Below are 17,391 nucleotides of genomic sequence, written 5' to 3'. Positions count from 1 at the left end.
AGTTACTGTGTGGACCATTGAGTGCTGGCAAGAATAATAAATTTTTCTTATTGTCCGAAAATTTCTACTTGCACTTGGCGTATCACAAACTGAAATAAGTTAACGTACTCGCTACGTGATACTTTTCCAGCTACCAGCCAGTAAGTGCCCTGTCAATTATTTATTATAGTGCAAAGCAGGTGTTGGCATAAAAATAGAAAAACTTGACCAATAAAAGTTCAAATCATTTCCCTGCTCAGCTTCTTGACGTGCATGAGCAGTTGAACGAGAGCTGACGGTGTCACCCCGGGTATTCTTGTGGCTGCGGCAATATTTTGTGGCCGCGCTTTCGCAAGTTTCTCTCGTACTTCCATCTTGACTGAGAGCGCATTGTAGTCGATTGTGCTCGGGATGACCAGGTGCTCTTCACTCTGAAGTGCAGAGATTTCCTTCTGCTGCTTGGGAAGAAGCACAGAGTACAACGACTCAGTCTTAAGTCTCTCTGATAACCAGTAATTTTCACGAATGCAGTCTAACTCGGAAAACAACGACAAGATCGGGTCAATGGAGCACTCAGCGTATGAGCAATCGGCAAGAAACTCAAACCCCGATTTTCCTAAAACTTTCTCCACGACTGCAGGTTTCATGCCCACTAGTTGGCGCCACGCTGCGACTGATTTAGAAGTAGATTTCAATAGATCTGTTGCAATTTGAAGCTCGTTCAATCTTTTCGTCGTCTTATGATATCTCTGTGAGCTCACACACCCCCCCTCGTGGTACCCTCGTATTGTTAGTCTCTGATCAGCATTATCTGGTCTCAAGGACATTCTGAACTCGGAACGACTCGTAAACATCCGATACGGTTCATTGGTTCCCATGGTTGTGAGGTCATCAATCAAGACTCCGATGTAACCTTCGCTCCTGCTCACGATAAAATCTTTCAAACCCTTCACCCTTCGAGCTGCATTGACCCCAGCTATCAACCCCTGGGCAGCTGCTTCCTCGTACCCTGTTGTTCCATTTATTTGTCCGGCAAAATAAAGTCCAAGAACTTTGTATGTCTGCAGTGTTGGGGCGACCTGACGTGGGTCCATGTAGTCATACTCGACCCCGTACCCAGGTTCGGCGATGACGGATTGCTCCATCCCATCAATCATCCGGACTGCTTTACGTTGATGCTCCTCCGGCATCGTGCAACCAAATCCCTGAAAGTCCGACAAAAAATTTTCAACGATAACAAAGTGGGAACAAAATGCTCTCAACGCAATGTTGGCACCTGCAGGTAGAGAAGGTCCGAGTCAAGTCCTTCAGGTTCAAGCCAGAGCAGATATTTCTCTTCGTTGAATTTGAGAATTTTTGACTCGATTGAGGGACAGTATCGTGGCCCGTTCACCTCCTCTTTGACATGTTTATTGAGATGAAGAGTTCCTGCACATCACACAACGCATCACCGCTTATGTTTTCACCACCACCGGTGCAGTCACTCACCTCGAACAATTTCTGCCAAACCAGGCTTTGTGAACGTCGTGTAGCAAGTGAGCTGGTCATGTGACTCGATCCAAACCTGGTCATTTTCGAATGAGAAAGGCTGAGGTGGGTCGTCGCCATGGTAACTCTTCATTTTGTCGAATCTTAAATTGATGAGATTGTGTGAGTTTTACCCAACAAAGTCACAAAGTTCAAGTCAAAAGATTGAACCTGACACTTTTCTTTGTGATTCTCGGAGGAGTTCCTGTCTTCAACCTGCCCATCGTAAAACCCAGCTCCTCAATCGTCTGTGCTATTCCTACTGCCGGGGCATCCCCCATTCTACCAGCAGGTCGTACTTCAAGTCCGATGTTGATCTGGCCGCGCAGGAAAGTTCCGGCTGTCAACACAACACCCTTCGAACCGATCTTTGTCCCGTCTTTGAGCACAACACCAGTGCATCTGCAGCATCAATGAACATCGTGGGTGTAACAACGGGATCAAGACCAATGAAGTGGGATCACCTGCACTTGGTGTCCGTGCTCACGTCGCGTTCTTCACCCGTCAGCTCATCAATGACGAGATCCTCAACGGAACCTTCCAGAACACTCAGGTTTGTCGTGTTCAGGATTTCCTGCTGCATATTTGTCCTAAAAACACAACCAAGGGGAAACACGACAGTGGTGAAGTAAGTTCAGGAATGATGCCGAGAATATGAGGATGATCTTGCTACTAATGGTGGACAGGCTGCTCACCTGTACAAGTCCCTGTCAATTTGTGCCCGGGGCCCCCACACAGCTGGTCCTTTGCGTCGGTTGAGCATTCTATATTGGATGCCAGAGACATCACATATTCTTCCACAAAGTCCATCCAAGGCGTCAATTTCCTTGATCAGGTGACCTTTGCCGATTCCACCAAATGACGGGTTGCATGACATCTCACCTATGATGTCATAAAGAAAGTTCTTGTTAAATGAAAGAAGTTGCCCTTACAAAGTCGAATGAAGGTGACGACTTTTGACATATAGTCGTCATGAAACTTCACATATTACACAGATAGGTCACATGATATAATTGCCTGCAGTTGGCCAACCATCAATTGCAACCTGGACCCACCGATCTTATGAATCTTGTGGGTGAGGAGGAGAGTCCTTGCTCCGACCCGCGCAGATGCTGCGGCAGCCTCGCATCCTGCATGTCCACCTCCCACTACTATGACATCATAATAAAGCTCTTCATCAGTCTGAGCAGAGCTGAGATGGAGTAAATTTCTTTGTAATTTTAAAAGTTTTTCTCGACGAAGAATTAATTTTGATGATAACCATTTTATCATAACGGTCATAAATTATACTAAGTCCTTTGTGATGTAAGAATTGATCGGAAAATCTTGCCTAATTATTTCCTGCAAAATATAACTTGAAATTAAAAACTTATAATGTCATTAACATGTTCAAAAGAATCACTTTCTGTACCAAATATAAATCGCTTAAATGCGATGCTAATTAAAAAACTCAATTTCTAAACACCCAAAATAACAAGCACTTCTCAGCCTGTAAAGCACAGAAGGTCCCTCATGGGGAATTGGCCTCTCACATGCGCAGTGCAACCACACAATTGGTATCGATTCTTATGAAATAGTTGGCACCCTCACAAAATGTAGTAAAACTTTACTCGACCTGTCTTTATCTTTAGCTGTGGAAATATAAAGCTGTTTTTACGACTTTTTCTGCTTGTTTCATAGCTGTTTGCATTGAAACATGAACGTTTGCAACAAATGCAATTGAATAAAAACAATTTGTAATATTTTGCAAAAAAATCCCCTAAGAGGCGAATAAATAAAACCGTGCTAACCATTATTCTTGCTCGTTTTAAACCTTTACGCTTTGCTGTTTTCCCGATCATTGTTTGCTGGTGGAATTGTAATTTTATCATGCTATAATAGTTAGCATTTTATTTTTCATTACGCCACAGAAAATGATGAAAAATGAACAATACAATATCATATATTTGTCATTGGATTGAAATTTGGCGTAACAATGTTTTGATAGAAATCACAAAAAAGCAGAGAAAAATTTACAGGATTTTACTCAACTTTTGACAGGTTTTTATTCAAGCTGCGTATTAAGTGGTAGTTTGCTTACCTGTTAGCTGTCGGCTCGTATTCCATGTTCCATATCCAGTAGCGATAAACCGTTGTAATGTCTTTGGATATGGCATAAGAAAGTTTCCTCATTCCGATGATGAAATTATCATACCTAAGTATAAGCTACCCATACTTTAAAATACAGGATGCCATTCCCAACTTTTGCACAAGGTATAGGCCTAAATTAGTTTGTTGCGCTTTTGGCAAACTATTGCTTAGCGGCAGCTAATTGTTTGTAAGGAAACAAATTTAAAAGTCTTCGGATAAGGATGAAATTTTCTTTCAAAGCCATTAGTTTCCTGTCACCATTTTAAACGTACACCGCTTGGTGGCCTAATAGTCAAAACATTAGGTTACTGTCAGTGTCACCGGAGCCTTTTCTTGTAAACCCGGCACTATAAATTTAAATAAAGAGATTCCTTGCAAAGTTTTGCGCGACAAGGTCGGACGACAGATTTCAAGATTATTTCATAAACTTTTAGTGGCCATGCTAGTTGTTACCAGAAAATATCAACGTCATTTCTCTTGAGCACGTTTTAAGCCTTTTCGCCATTGTCACTTTTTTCTTGTGCATTGGTTATTTTTCGTCTCCACCGCGCTTTTGACGAAACATAAAATGATTGATTGATTGAGTCAATGGCTTTGATTTATTTTCAATGTTACTTGTGCGCTCTCATGAGATAAAAGTTGTTTTTACCAACATCCGTATGGTGGCGGTAACGAACAAAAAGCACTGGTTTTGCAGCCTAGGTCCGTTCTGACATCGCAGATCGCACAGAACTGCACATGCTTGAGGGAGCTGACACTGAAAGGTTAATTTTCGAAGTTAGCAAAAGAAGTTTTAATTTATTGAGAATTGTAAAATACATTCTGTGGTTCAAAGATTTAGGCCAATACAGGCTAGAATTCTATAGAAAACTACTAGCTTAACCTATAGACAAAATGTTATTTTGGCCTTACATTCGTTAAACTTTTGTGGGTTTGGTGGCCATGCTAACCTACCATCTTACAGCACAAAGAAGAAGTTCCGGAAGTTAAAATGGATTGACATTGATTGATTGACAGACTGATAGATAATACAACAATAGAAGTCCACCTTCCCAAATTATGCCTAATATCATTTGCTTGTGCAATTATCAATTCTGCACCAGGCCTAGACCTCATTTTTATTTGTAATTAGGCCTAGTATTATATAGGCCTAGTGCTATAGTCTGCTAGTGGAAAGTGTGGCACCTACACGCCTGAGATTCATGAACAGGCGTGCCAAACTTTTTCATCTTTATGCCGATTTATTCCAAACAAACAAAGAATACCTTTTGTTTGGACGCCAATTTATTATTAATATAGCCTACAAAGAATTGACACATTAGTGTACACCCAGACTGCAGAGTATGGCAAGACCACACCCGAATTGTTGTGACGAAAATGGTATTGGACACCGGGAAAAGAGACATCTCTCTAAAAAAATCTCCTTTTCTCCATTGCACACCATCATGCCAAAAATTGCATCTTTGCACGCATGATTTTTCGTGGAAAGATGGATAGCATCTAAACCCATAAATTATCATGTCAAGGACTAGTCCATAGCAGTAACTGACCGTTACAGACGAGGGCGCTGTTTACTTTGCAATTGGTGTAAACTTGATAATAAACTACATCTAAGCATGATGCCCAACTATCTTATTCATGCTTATGGTTGTCATTACAAGGCATGGAATTGCTTGATGTGATGTGAAGGAATGAATTTTTACTCTTTCCGTTCTTTATTTTTAAGCAACTGCAGCTGTTACGAAGACAGATTAGTAGCTAAAGCTGTCTTTTTGATGAAGTTACAAGTTAAATTCTCTGGCAATTTTTGGCAAGTTTATTTTGTGCAGCCAGTGGCTTGCTTTAAAATCAAACGTTATGATATTGGTACTACGACAGTTTATCGAACGACAGTTAATCGAACGACAATTAATCGAACCGACAGTTAATCGAACAACAGTTTATCGAACAACAGTTTATCGAACAACAACTAATCGAACCGATAGTTGATCGAACGACAATTAATCGAACCGACAGTTGATCGAACGACTATTTATTGAACGACAAACTTTGACAATAGCTTGAAGTAAGAATTATGATATCACACTGATGAATTATAGGTGTAACATTTTAAGCCTCGGTGTCATTTTAAGCCTCGGATATTAATTGCGTGTTTCTCAAACATTGAGACAATAAGCGATTATGATGTGCGGTCTTTGTAATGGTGTGCATTCATGAATTGTGATGTATGAATTCATCATAGTCATGCAGTCATACAGGCGTAGGCTATATTTATCCGTTATTAGGTTGATATAGACTAAGCCTTAAAAAGTCTGTACTATAAATTCATATACAACAAGTAATATTTCATTTATTTATGGGAAGTTATATGACTATTATAATTACATTATTTGAGCATATTGTGTATACTTAGACTTCCACACTATTTGATTTTAGACATCTTACGAATGCTTGTAATTTTTTCCACGTGAATAACGATTGTATATATTTCGAAATGGAATTCATTTCAAGTGAGAAAGGCAAACGAAAGTTGGCCTTGAACGGTTTTATGTACGTTCGTGACAAAACAAAAAATGGCGTAACTTACTGGAGATGTGAGGACTACCTCAAATGTAAAAGCCGTGTATCCACAACCGAGGACGACAGCCTCAAGAGAGCACCATCTGAACACAGTCATCCACCAAACCCTGCACGTGTTATAGTTGCGAGAGCAAAAGCCAGCATGCGAAATCGAGCAGTCAATTCAGATGAACGTACCTCAAACATTATTCAGAGCGAAACGCAGGATATATCCTTAGCCACCGCTGGTGCTCTCCCTAAAAAACGTCCTTACAGCGGATGATACAGCGTAAGCGCGTATGTCCAGAAGGAAACGGCTTGATGGATGAACTCCGCGTGACACCGAGGGGAGAAGCCTTATCCCATCCGACGCTTAGCAGACTCGTCAAAAATATTAAGCAGGAACAAGGTTCTAACGAAATCTTCATTGAGCAATTGAATGCTGGAATTGCTGGCCCACCTCGGAAGAAGCGCTACGACGCTATCAACCAACGGCTGAAGAGCATAGTCGAAAATTATGACTCTACGAATATTGACATAAACAGTTATCTTCGAACAATTGCAACTTGTAAATAAATGAGTGCGATTGAAATGTGCACTTCGTCAGTTGTCGTTCTTTTAACAGTGCATATCATCACTTGTTTCGATAAATTGTGGTTCTTTTAATAAATTGTCGTTCTTTTAACAGTCGGTTCGATCAACTGTCGGTTCGATCAACTGTCGTTCGATTAATTGTCGTTCGATTAACTGTCGCGTTACGATAATATTAAATGTTAAACATGTTCTTTCTGTTCAGTTTTTTAGTAGAAGTTACAAAACATTGTCATCCAGTTTTAAGTTTGTTAACTTGTTCATTAAAGAAAGTTTTCACATCAAAATATCAAGATGATGGAACAAACTATGGGCGGGAAGCAGAAGGTGCCAAAAATTGCGAAGGTAAAATTTTGGTTTTTAATGATATTTTTCCTTTTTTTGTCAAAATTTTTTAAAATCTTGCTCTTATTGAAATAACCACATTTTGTGTTTCATAATTTTTTGGCAGGTCCAAAACAAAGCACCAGCTCCAGTCCAGATCACCGCAGAGCAGCTCCTTCGAGAAGCAAAAGAAAGGGAACTGGAGCAAGTAGCTCCGGTGAGTGCAAAGATTTAAAGAGTAACTTTCTTGAAAAATTTTCTTGCTTGATGTAAATTTTTTTCATCACATCATCATCAAACATCAGGGTTTAAAGTAAAGTGAATAGAACGAAAGCGGTTACTTAATACATCAAATTTAGCTTCTAGCAGAATATTAATTCAAAGATGAAAATTATATCACCGACCCCTTTAAGTTGTTTGGTTAAAATTTGAAGAGATCATCTAAAATTTTGTTTGCTGGCAGCCGACAAAGAGGAAGATCACCGACCCAGAGGAACTCGCCGAGTACAAGTTGAAGCAGAGAAAGGTTCTTGTCTTTGTGACATTCGGTGGAAATTCGAGAGTTTCTAGAATTTATTTTGTTCTACTTTTTGGCAGTATTTTGAGGACATGCTTCGTAAGAATAGATCGTCGATACAAAATTGGATCAAATACGCTTCATGGGAGGACAGCATGCAAGAACTACAGAGGTTTTTGAAATTCAACCAGCATTTTGTGCTTCATCGTCGTGTCTTCCTGTGCTGTTAGTATTTTGTGAACTTTTTTTGCCTCATATTTCACTTTCTTTTTGCAGAGCGCGTTCAGTGTACGAGCGTGGCATTGATGTGGCGCATCGCACAATCCCATTGTGGTTGAAGTACGCAGAGATGGAGATGAAACATCGACAGGTGAACCACGCCAGGAATGTGTGGGACCGTGCCGTCACCATTCTTCCAAGAGCCAATCAGCTGTGGTAGAGATTATTTTTCATTTTCTCTCCATCTCCGACAGAAATTGTCACCCCAGAGTGACGGTGACCATTGTTGTGGCAGGTACAAGTATGCTTACATGGAGGAGATGCTTGGAAATGTTGCCAGTTGTCGACAGATCTTCGAGAGGTGGATGGAGTGGGAACCAGATGAACAGGCGTGGCATTCCTACATAAACTTTGAACTTCGTTACAAGGAAGTTGACCGAGCTCGGAAGATTTATGAAAAATATATCCTTTGATGCATGAATTAATAAATATATCCTTCCTATATATATCGTTAAAATATTTGTTGAGGTGTTTTTACGCAAGAAACAAATGCCCAGAAATGTTTTAACGAAACGCGTAGCAACTCACTTTCTATCGCGCAGAATTGACCAAGGTTTATTTTAAAGGTCTAATTTACAGTTTGGAATCTTTGATGAATACTTAAATTTTAAGATCTCCTTAACTACAGCATGTACTCGTTTATATCCATCCTGAAGTGAAGAACTGGACGAAATATGCTCGTTTTGAAGAAAGATTTGGATACATCGTGAAAGCTCGGGAAGTTTTTGAGAGAGCGGTGGAATTTTACGGAGAAGATAATTTGGAAGCTGATTTGTTTGTTGGGTTTGCTCGATTTGAAGAAAGGCAAAAAGAAGTAATTGATTATGTTGATATTGATGTAATAGGACACCTGAGGATTTCTCATTTATTTGTGAAATTCAACTTTGGTAGGATCCACAAGAATATTAGGATAAGTGCTAAGACCAGGTTTGTGAGAAATATTTCTAACTAAGCCAGGTTGACGAGGCCACTTAGCAAAAGCATTTGGTGTAATTAGACAAAAAAGACGATTAAAATTTTTGTGGTAAAATGATGCTAGCAACCAAATTGACTTTGTCCCAATTAAAACTTCTGTGTAAAAGTAGACTTTTAATTCAGCAATTGAACGAAATATTTCTGTCGCTAAGTATACTCGCACAAAGTCTGATAATGGTCAGCACTTCGGCCGGTATTTCGATTATGTGACGTATAAAAAGCTTTTTTGTGATGAACGCCTTCGACCTGGCTCAGTTCAAGTCCCACAAAGGATCGCCCAGAAGGTGGAATTGAACCACTCTGACGTTAATCAGCTACAGGTTTGAAGCCTGCACCCCAGACCACTGAGGGTCATCTAGGCACTACTACCTACTCTGCTCGTCAGTTATAAAGGAAAATAACCAAAAGAACTAGCGTTTGTGGTCCCTGTCGATAAAACGATTATTTGCTCTGTTGGCACAAGCAGACATTGATTAGTTTATTTTGAATGTTCCAGCACGACCGCGCGAGAGTCATTTTCAAATACGCAATCGAACGAATTGACAAGAAGTTGGCGGGAGATCTTTTCAAAGCTTACACGATATTCGAGAAGAAATTTGGAAACCGTTTGGGAATTGAGAATGTGATCGTGAACAAACGAAAATTTCAGTACGAGGAAGAAGTTAAGGTTTGAAACTTGTGATTCTTTCATCGCAAATCGATGATGAAAAATGTTAATATTAGAATTATTTCCCCATCTGTGGTTGAGAACCAACCTCGAATTAAGTTAGTTATACTCAGATAAGGGCCGCTATGTCTACTGTCTATATAAGTGGGAGTATTCTGGCCATTTTAACGTATTGGACTGACGATATTATTCGGTTGTTTTTGGCAGGATTTGTTGCTGTTTTTATACTTTAGGAACACTTTTTCTGAAATATTTTAGACTTCGTTTTCTTAACCATGTTAGGTGAATCCCCACAACTACGACGCGTGGTTCGACTACTTGAGGTTGTCGGAAGAGGGCGGGGAGGTGGAAACAACGCGGGAAATCTACGAGCGAGCGATTTCAAACGTACCTCTTGTGACGGAGAAACGTCACTGGCGGCGATACATTTATCTCTGGATCAACTACGCTTTGTACGAGGAGTTGGAAGTGAAGGTGCCGCACAATGCCGTTATGTACCGCAGTTGTACTGACAAAGCTCTTAAGATTTTTATGATTCGGTAAAATCTTTGTCAGGACATTGCCCGCGCCAGAGACGTCTATAAAGCCTGTCTTGACGTCATTCCTCACAAAAAATTTACTTTTGCCAAAATCTGGGTCATGTTCGCGCACTTCGAGATACGTCAGAAGGATGTGACGCAAGCACGCAAAATCCTGGTAAGCATTTTGATTGGTGCCTACTCATGCGGAACCAGCTTATTACAGCTTGTTTATTAATTTATCCTCTTCGCATTATTTTAGGGGGTCGCGGTTGGAAAATGTCCGAAAGACAAACTTTTCCGCTCTTACATCGAGATGGAGCTGCAACTTCGCGAGTTCGACCGCTGCAGGATTTTGTACGAAAAGTTTTTGGATTATGGGCCGGACAACTGCACCACCTGGTGTCGGTTTGCTGAGCTCGAGACGCTTCTCGGGGATGTTGATCGAGCCCGCGGTATTTATGAGATCGCAGTCTCGCAACCGAGGCTGGACATGCCCGAGGTTCGTTGCCTGACTTTTAGTGCCTAAGTCGGTTACGACCGTGGCATCAGCTTGCTTCTTTCTGAACAGGTTTTGTGGAAATCTTACATCGACTTTGAACTTGAACAAGAGGAGAGACATCTCGCCAGGAAGATATATCGCCGATTGCTCGAAAGAACTCAACACCTCAAAGTGTGGCTGAGTTTTGCCAACTTTGAAACAATTCCTGACGACGATGACGCTTTGAGCCGCGCACGGTGAGCTTATGTGATGTCATAATGTGCTAAAACAATTAGCATTTAGCAAATCTTGTCACCAAATAAGAAATAATTGAATATGTAAGATGGTAGAACCGCGATAACTTGATCGAGTATAAAGCACAAGCAACCAGAAGCTTAAGGTCAACTTCGATCGACGCCAGTGTAGTTGCACTTGGTGGAACAATGCTCAGATTAATAAACATCTTCTAATCAATCTAATGTCATAGCTGCTGCTTGTAGATGGAAATATTTGTGCTAGGGTAGATAGTTGAAATGACGTCATGTGTGAATGCAGGAGGGCCTACAAAGAGGCAAACCAGTCTTTGAAGCAATCCGATTCGAAAGAAGAGAGACTGATGCTGTTGGAAGCCTGGCACAAGTTCGAGGTGACTTAAATTTTTTATTTTGCTCCTTTCCATACAAACTGTGGAATTTATTAGAACTTGCCTATATCGGGGGGTTTGGATAAGTTGCCGTTGCAGTGAAAATTATGAAAAAGGAAACTGTTGTTCATAATCTAAAAGAATAAGTTACTGCAAATGTATTTATGCAATCCAAGAAATTCGGAGACACGCCTTCACTAGTTAAGTTTTAGTACAAACGTAAAACTTAAGTTAAAGAATCTCGTAAAAAACGTTAACACTAAAAAGTCCTTCGAACCGGATTCGAACCAGTGACCTATGGATGTCTGACGTTACCACTACAGTCCACCGCTCTACCAACTGAGCTATCGAAGGAGACGTACGGTCTTGCGCCTAATCGAGTTGTTAACCATTGTAGTGAAGCTTTCGTTTATAATAATGAGTGTGACGTTTGATATTTTGTTTTAAGGATGGACGATTGTTATTATGTTGTTTGTATTTTTAAATTTCGAAACCTACTTTTCTTTTGGGAAAATATAAAATCGTTTGTTTAATCATTAAACATTAATTTATTGTTTAATAACCATGAGAATTGCGCACATATAATACTTAAGTAACTGTAGTTAAGCTATGTCAGGTACAGCAGAACTATTCGTGTTTGTTCATCACGATGCGATAATAAACAATTACATGACATATTTTACCCTGATGACGTTTCACTCTGAACGGCTGGTTAAGTACGCCGATGTAGCTTAGCTTCGTCACCTCCCAGTTGGTCTAGTGGTTAGGATTTCTGGCTTTCACCCAGACGGCCCGGGTTCGATTCCCGGACTGGGAAGGACGTTTTTATTTGTTACCATTTTCATACTGGCATCCAGTGATTGATTTTGCTTCAATTTTATTCAAAATCCTTGCATCAGGAAAGCCACGGCAACACATCGACTTTGGAGCTGATCAGCAAACTGATGCCGAAACGCGTCAAAAAACGAAGAAAGGTCACCACTGAAGGAGGGGTATGATGACGTCATTTGTCTTTCTGCAAATTGCGTCCGGCACAAAGTAACTTCATCTTGTTTCCCAGATCGATGCCGGGTGGGAGGAATATTACGACTACATCTTCCCCGAGGAGGAGGAAGCGCAGCCAAACCTGAAGCTGCTGGCCATGGCAAAGATGTGGAAAGCAAAGCAGGAGAACGAAGAAAGCTCCTCATCGGACGAAGATTCGAGCGACGACGAATCTACGAACAGCGCCGAGAAATCTGACCTTGCTGACACCTCAAAATCCGGCTTGTGACCTGGCGTCTCTTGTATGATGCAGTCGAAGTGGAAGCCAGGTCTCGGTGGAGCGCCGCAGTTGTTGATCAAGTTGCTAATATTGAACAGTTTCGTGAATGAAAACGTTAGTTGGCGCCATTACCATGTACACTGCCTGAATTATTACGTCATACTATCTTTCTATGTTTCTCTACTTGTGCGACCCAAATCACCGTCCATTCCATCAATTTGGTGAATTAGAAGCAAAACTTTTGCAATTACATTTTAATGAGGGGCGTTAACCGTGAATGCTGACGAATAAATGCGACTTCCTGTTACGTCATTTTGAGCTTCATGGCGTAGTTTTTGTCGCATTGCACTGGTTCGACGATTCTTGCTCAATTGTGAACACCAGGACCCGGTAAATGTGACTTTTTTTAATAAATAATTTTCGGTGAAGCGTTCGCCAATCTGACCACTAGGTAGCGGTAGGGTACCATGATCAGTTGCTATAAAAATTTTGTTTTCCAATTTACAAAGTTCGTATTTTAAATCTGTCGTCGTTTAGACAATGACGAAGGCGGCTGCTTTTGGGAGCCGTCTCTCGTCAAATTAAGCCTTCAGGATAGCCGCAGTTGTGGACCAGGAGCAGAGTGACAGAATACATACAATTTATAACGTGATATTCTTTATTCGCTGAATGTAACCTCGATGTGGTTACAGTTCGAAAAACCTTATCGAAGTTAAACAGAAGTTTTTATGTCATAGCGCAAATACGTTTGCCCACCGAATGTACACGTCATCGAAAATGAATGATCGTGTTGTGGCACAATAATCGATGCATCGTTTAATTTTATTTTAACGATACAATTCCAATCATTATATTTCGTAAAAGGAGAAGGGGCAAAGGCTTAAAAACATGTAAGATAGTAAAAATATAATCGTGCATCAACGTGGTAGGTTATTATGGTCGCAAACACGGATCAAAACTTGTCAACAATAAGTGAAGGTATTTCATTCAATTCAATGAACTAACCTCAATTTCGTAGCAACCTTTATTTGGAAAGAATCCTAAATCTTGTGCGAACAAATATTACTAAAGTATCCCAACTATACCTTTTGCCGGAATGCATTCATACTAACAATTTTCCTCAGAAATTAATATGATTTCTATGACTGTCATGAATTTTTTATCTGTGGATGATTAGCAGGTTGGAGAAGGTTCTCTGGCGACCTGTTATGTCAGGAAATGTGCCGATGTTTATCAACGAATCAGATTCTTAAAAGTTGTTTAGGAAATATAGATTTTGCAAAATGACAACAACTTACCCAACTATGTGGACGAAGCCAAGTAACGGCGTGGACGGCTACGCGAGCGACTCGAGCACCGAAGAAGAACCGCGTAAGTCTTTGCATAGCGGGACAGCAATTTCGGCACCCGTACTTCTTACTTTTAAAGGAATTTGTATTTAACATGTTTCCAAAGAACTTTTATGATAGTTTTATTGAATATGGCATCAGTTTTTCTGATTATAACAATATTGTTTTCCTCACAATTTTTTCCAATTGTCCTGTGGCTTCATACTTTCACCCCCCACAGTCAATGGTGAAAAACAAACAATACAACACAATGTAATCTTTGTTTGACTGACATATATTCAAGTATAGTCTGCATTAATATACATACAACAGACATATACATATAGTCCAGGCCCAACTTAATAAAACCACCCATTAAAGCTAGTAGGCTCCCTATATTGTTTGCAACATCACATATGGTATTAAAACTGCAACTGGTAGCAGTGTGTGAAGTAATTTTCTTCAATTTCAGAAGTTCGAATGCGTGTAGGAGAGATGTATCAAGCACAAGTTCCCATCTGGCATGAAAACCCAAAAACGAAACCCTCAAATTCCAAGGAAGGAATGCTTATTTGGTCTCCCAATGAAGAAATACCAGATGAAAAACGTAACTTCTGGATCATTTCATGTCGTTTCAACAAATATTTTACAAATTTTCATGTCACCCTCTCAGATTTTGATAATATTTTATTATAGTTGGTTGAGAATATGTTAACCAGGTATAGTTTGGATTTTTTCCTCTGCTTTGAGATATAGGACTTTAAACATGAGGTAGTAGCATTTAGGGGATATACCATATATTTCATTCATGTTCGACAAGCCGTAGTTCTAAGGTCATCGTGACATGATCGTGCTTCCTTAGACGTAAAGTAAAAAGTTTATGCATTTTCAAAATATTAGACTTAAAATTTGTAATCATGGTTTATAAGATTTTTATTGATCACCAAAATTTTTCATAAATTCCAGTTTTGGGATGTTTTTATCATATTCAAAGCCCTCTATTACCTATCTATAGAAGGCGTTATAATCTTTCCGGTTATTGTTTGCACCTTCTATGACAATTTGGCATCTCTAGACCCCCCCAGTAAAAAGTCTTTCCGGTTTGTAACTTACACATGAAGAGATTGAGTAAACCCCACATATATATCTTAGATAGATAGGGCCTAAAAGCTGCTACCAAATGTCCAGAGCCCCATACCTCAAAAAGTAAATAAAATAAGTGAGTAAAATTGAAAAATTGGTAAAAAACGTGGGATGTTACCAAATTTGCTTGAAACGGCATGAAACGACCTCCTTTGTTACCAAACAAATGCTGTCTCATGATATTCTTTTCACTGGATGCAATTTACAGTTGATACGTATTGTCAAATTGCCAAGGACAAACACAGCTACAACATGGAGCAAGCTCTTGGAATGTTGTTTTGGCACAAACATGACGTAAAGAAGTCATTGGGAGACATGCAGAACTTTACCCCAATGCCTGGTAGTTATGCTTTTGTGAAAAAGTTTTAATTTTAAAACTGAAATATTTGTTTTTAACCATTTTTGTTTATTGTGTTGTTGACCTTTGAACTTGTTTTCCATATCTTGAAGACGATTGGTCAATGGAAGACAAAGTACTTTTTGAACAAGCTTACAATTTTCATGGAAAGAATTTCAGAAAGATTCAGCAGTTGGTTAGTTGCCATGCAATAGTTTGTGGGCATGTTTTTTGTTATAATTATGTTTTATAACGGTCAGCAAAGTTGATGGTGAAGAATAAACAATACGATGAATGATGTTTTTTGGATTTCTTTGCCATTCCAAGTCCTGGAAATCTAACTGAATATTCTTTCTCTCAGATCCCGGACAAAGAAATAAGTCAGTTGGTGAAGCATTATTACACATGGAAGAAATCTAGAATGAAGATGTCTTGGATGGACAGGCAAGCCACAAAGCGCAGCCATGACAGGTTGGCGGCAACGACCTGAACATGATTTGACCTTGCTTGATATTCTTTAAATTTCTGCGTAATTTTTTTCTGAACAGTGATGATTCTCAACCGGAAGATGACGTCATCACTAACATGGAGGAAAAGGTGAATATTGTGCAAGGTTTTTTGTTTCATTATTACATCACAATCACATTTATTTTTTGCTTTCAGTATCCACCAATTAAAATGCAGATTGTGCATGAAGATGCGGAAACAAAACACAAACTTCCCAAAGGTATTGACTGGATCAGAGCGTCAACCATCGCCCCAGATAGCTCCTGTTATTTATGATGATGATTATAACTAAAGATGTAATAATGTTTCTTTGAAGGAATTCAACTGAATGAAAATGACATCACAGTGCTTTCTCATCACGAAAAAGGAGTTGAAGGCTACTTAAGTTCGCTGGATGAGAAATTGGCAAACATCAAGAGACAGGTACCTGACAAATGATTGTGTTCTTATCAGGGTCTCTTCTTCCAACTTGTGGAAGAAAGTTTCATCAAGCTTGCCGGCCTATAGGTACAAAATCACTCGAGCGTAACCATCTTCTCTTATTCTAATCGGTGATATAAAGGCTCTACCTGGTTTATTATCGAAGAGTGTTTTATGATGTTTATGTTGATGTGAAGCTTTGTTGGCGAAATATTCTGCGATGGTTATTTGTGCCTTTGTGTGAACTTGTTTTTATTTTCCTTCCAGCAAGTCAAGTTGTGATGAAAAACTGAAATTGTTGTCACTGCAGGTGCAGAATGAGAAGCAGGTGTCAAGCCAACTCGCCGAGAGTTTATCATCGATTGAAAAACCAGAGGATGTGGAGCTAGGATTAGATGAGGAGTGGAAGGATGAAGAAATAGCTTTAGTCATTGAAGGTTGGCTCCTTCTTGTTCAAGAAACGCACTGTCACTTGGAGACTTAAATAATATTAACATTTTTGTGTCAGGGGTGAGGAAGTACGGAGAAAATTATGAAGCTATTGCAGACATTCTTGGAACGAAATCGAGTGAAAATGTAAATCTTCTTCTTGGCACCCGCCGCAGTGAGCTTAATATCGACAAGGTTGGGACGTTTATGCACAGCATTCTCCTCCATTACATGTCTATTTAATTTTGTGACTTTGTTATTTGCAGATTTTAAAAGAATATGAAGCCAACAGCGAACATTCACCAAAGGTGACTTAAACTCCCATCTCGCACATTATGATCAAACAGATTGTTAATGTGTGTCTAAATCTTAGCAGATTGAAGTCATCCAAGGAAGTTGACACAGAAATAAAACCAAGATCTTGTCCAAATTGAAAGATAGAGTTGACTGGAAAGGCGGCAAACCAATCAATTATACACCTTTACTGTGTTTGAACGTGCTGTTTACTTTAGTTTGTAAATACATAAAAAATACAAAAGCTACCACATGAATTGTTGAGTTTGACCTGTGCAAAATGACCGAAATATTTTAAGGGTTTCTTTCAGTTTAATGGATCATTGAAAATTTGCAAACGTAGGTATGTTTAAATCTTCATGCGTAAACTCTGTTGTGTACGGCTAAAATTGAAAAGGTGTTTTACAATTTGGAAGTGGCACCAAAATCATGGCACGTGTATAACTGCAGCTGACACTTCAAAGTTACAATCCCAGTTC

The 17,391-nt window shown here is 39.6% G+C and overlaps 4 protein-coding genes and 3 non-coding genes across 8 annotated transcripts; 4 read left to right on the top strand and 3 right to left on the bottom strand.

Moving 5' to 3' along the window:
* Positions 1-145: 145 nt before the first annotated feature.
* On the bottom strand, positions 146-2,843 carry LOC143462415 (5-taurinomethyluridine-[tRNA] synthase subunit MTO1, mitochondrial-like). Its single transcript, XM_076960574.1, has 7 exons — positions 2,562-2,843; positions 2,202-2,388; positions 1,971-2,096; positions 1,678-1,908; positions 1,468-1,610; positions 1,256-1,407; positions 146-1,184 (listed from the first exon to the last, which is right to left on the bottom strand). Exons 1-7 carry the CDS (start codon positions 2,785-2,787, stop codon positions 219-221), a joined length of 2,031 nt encoding a protein of 676 aa, XP_076816689.1. The 5' UTR covers positions 2,788-2,843; the 3' UTR covers positions 146-218.
* Positions 2,844-6,130: 3,287 nt separating this feature from the next.
* Positions 6,131-6,478, top strand: LOC143462093 (uncharacterized). Its single transcript, XM_076960135.1, has one exon. It carries the CDS (start codon positions 6,131-6,133, stop codon positions 6,476-6,478), a length of 348 nt encoding a protein of 115 aa, XP_076816250.1.
* Positions 6,479-6,971: 493 nt separating this feature from the next.
* LOC143462540 (crooked neck-like protein 1) lies at positions 6,972-12,882 on the top strand. The gene is made up of 15 exons (XM_076960750.1): positions 6,972-7,131; positions 7,238-7,327; positions 7,574-7,636; positions 7,708-7,799; positions 7,904-8,062; positions 8,142-8,308; positions 8,542-8,720; positions 9,378-9,548; positions 9,831-10,022; positions 10,104-10,244; positions 10,329-10,568; positions 10,638-10,804; positions 11,103-11,193; positions 12,090-12,182; positions 12,251-12,882. Exons 1-15 carry the CDS (start codon positions 7,081-7,083, stop codon positions 12,461-12,463), a joined length of 2,109 nt encoding a protein of 702 aa, XP_076816865.1. The 5' UTR covers positions 6,972-7,080; the 3' UTR covers positions 12,464-12,882.
* On the bottom strand, positions 9,156-9,242 carry Trnastop-uca (transfer RNA opal suppressor (anticodon UCA)). The gene has a single exon. It is a non-coding gene; the product is annotated as a tRNA-Sec (tRNA).
* Positions 11,458-11,544, bottom strand: Trnay-gua (transfer RNA tyrosine (anticodon GUA)). Its single transcript is given in 2 exon segments — positions 11,458-11,493; positions 11,508-11,544. It is a non-coding gene; the product is annotated as a tRNA-Tyr (tRNA).
* Trnae-uuc (transfer RNA glutamic acid (anticodon UUC)) lies at positions 11,936-12,007 on the top strand. Its single transcript has one exon. It is a non-coding gene; the product is annotated as a tRNA-Glu (tRNA).
* A 735-nt stretch (positions 12,883-13,617) lies between the features above and the next one.
* LOC143463308 (REST corepressor 3-like) lies at positions 13,618-17,169 on the top strand. 2 transcript variants are annotated; one of them, XM_076961770.1, is made up of 12 exons: positions 13,618-13,825; positions 14,255-14,389; positions 15,134-15,265; positions 15,376-15,458; positions 15,624-15,733; positions 15,811-15,859; positions 15,926-15,989; positions 16,086-16,192; positions 16,500-16,626; positions 16,698-16,813; positions 16,885-16,926; positions 16,995-17,169. In XM_076961770.1, the coding sequence occupies exons 1-12, from the start codon at positions 13,738-13,740 to the stop codon at positions 17,016-17,018; spliced, it is 1,077 nt and encodes a 358-aa protein (XP_076817885.1). In that variant the 5' UTR covers positions 13,618-13,737; the 3' UTR covers positions 17,019-17,169. The 2 variants fall into 2 exon arrangements, with proteins under 2 accessions (XP_076817885.1, XP_076817884.1); XM_076961769.1 differs by having other exon boundaries at positions 13,619-13,825; positions 16,992-17,169.
* The last annotated feature ends 222 nt before the right edge of the window (positions 17,170-17,391 follow it).

This window comes from Clavelina lepadiformis, chromosome 6 (genome assembly GCF_947623445.1).
Source record: "Clavelina lepadiformis chromosome 6, kaClaLepa1.1, whole genome shotgun sequence".
NCBI classification, from domain to species: domain Eukaryota; kingdom Metazoa; phylum Chordata; class Ascidiacea; order Aplousobranchia; family Clavelinidae; genus Clavelina; species Clavelina lepadiformis.
The sequence above is the reverse complement of the archived record's forward strand: the minus strand, read 5'-3'. Positions and strand labels throughout refer to the sequence as shown.

Bases quoted from the DNA above. Each gene is read 5' to 3' on its own strand.
- LOC143462415 (XM_076960574.1), bottom strand. From the start codon at position 2,787: ATGACCGTTATGATAAAATGGTTATCATCAAAATTAATTCTTCGTCGA. The intron at 2,389-2,561 runs GTGGGTCCAGGT...ATGACATCATAG, and splicing joins CCACAAGATTCATAAGATCG to GTGAGATGTCATGCAACCCG. The intron at 1,408-1,467 runs GTGAGTGACTGC...TGTGATGTGCAG, and splicing joins TTTGGCAGAAATTGTTCGAG to GAACTCTTCATCTCAATAAA.
- LOC143462093 (XM_076960135.1), top strand. From the start codon at position 6,131: ATGGAATTCATTTCAAGTGAGAAAGGCAAACGAAAGTTGGCCTTGAAC.
- LOC143462540 (XM_076960750.1), top strand. From the start codon at position 7,081: ATGATGGAACAAACTATGGGCGGGAAGCAGAAGGTGCCAAAAATTGCG. The intron at 9,549-9,830 runs GTTTGAAACTTG...TAACCATGTTAG, and splicing joins AGTACGAGGAAGAAGTTAAG to GTGAATCCCCACAACTACGA. The intron at 10,245-10,328 runs GTAAGCATTTTG...GCATTATTTTAG, and splicing joins CGCAAGCACGCAAAATCCTG to GGGGTCGCGGTTGGAAAATG.
- LOC143463308 (XM_076961769.1), top strand. From the start codon at position 13,738: ATGACAACAACTTACCCAACTATGTGGACGAAGCCAAGTAACGGCGTG. The intron at 15,266-15,375 runs GTAGTTATGCTT...CATATCTTGAAG, and splicing joins GAACTTTACCCCAATGCCTG to ACGATTGGTCAATGGAAGAC. The intron at 16,814-16,884 runs GTTGGGACGTTT...TGTTATTTGCAG, and splicing joins GTGAGCTTAATATCGACAAG to ATTTTAAAAGAATATGAAGC.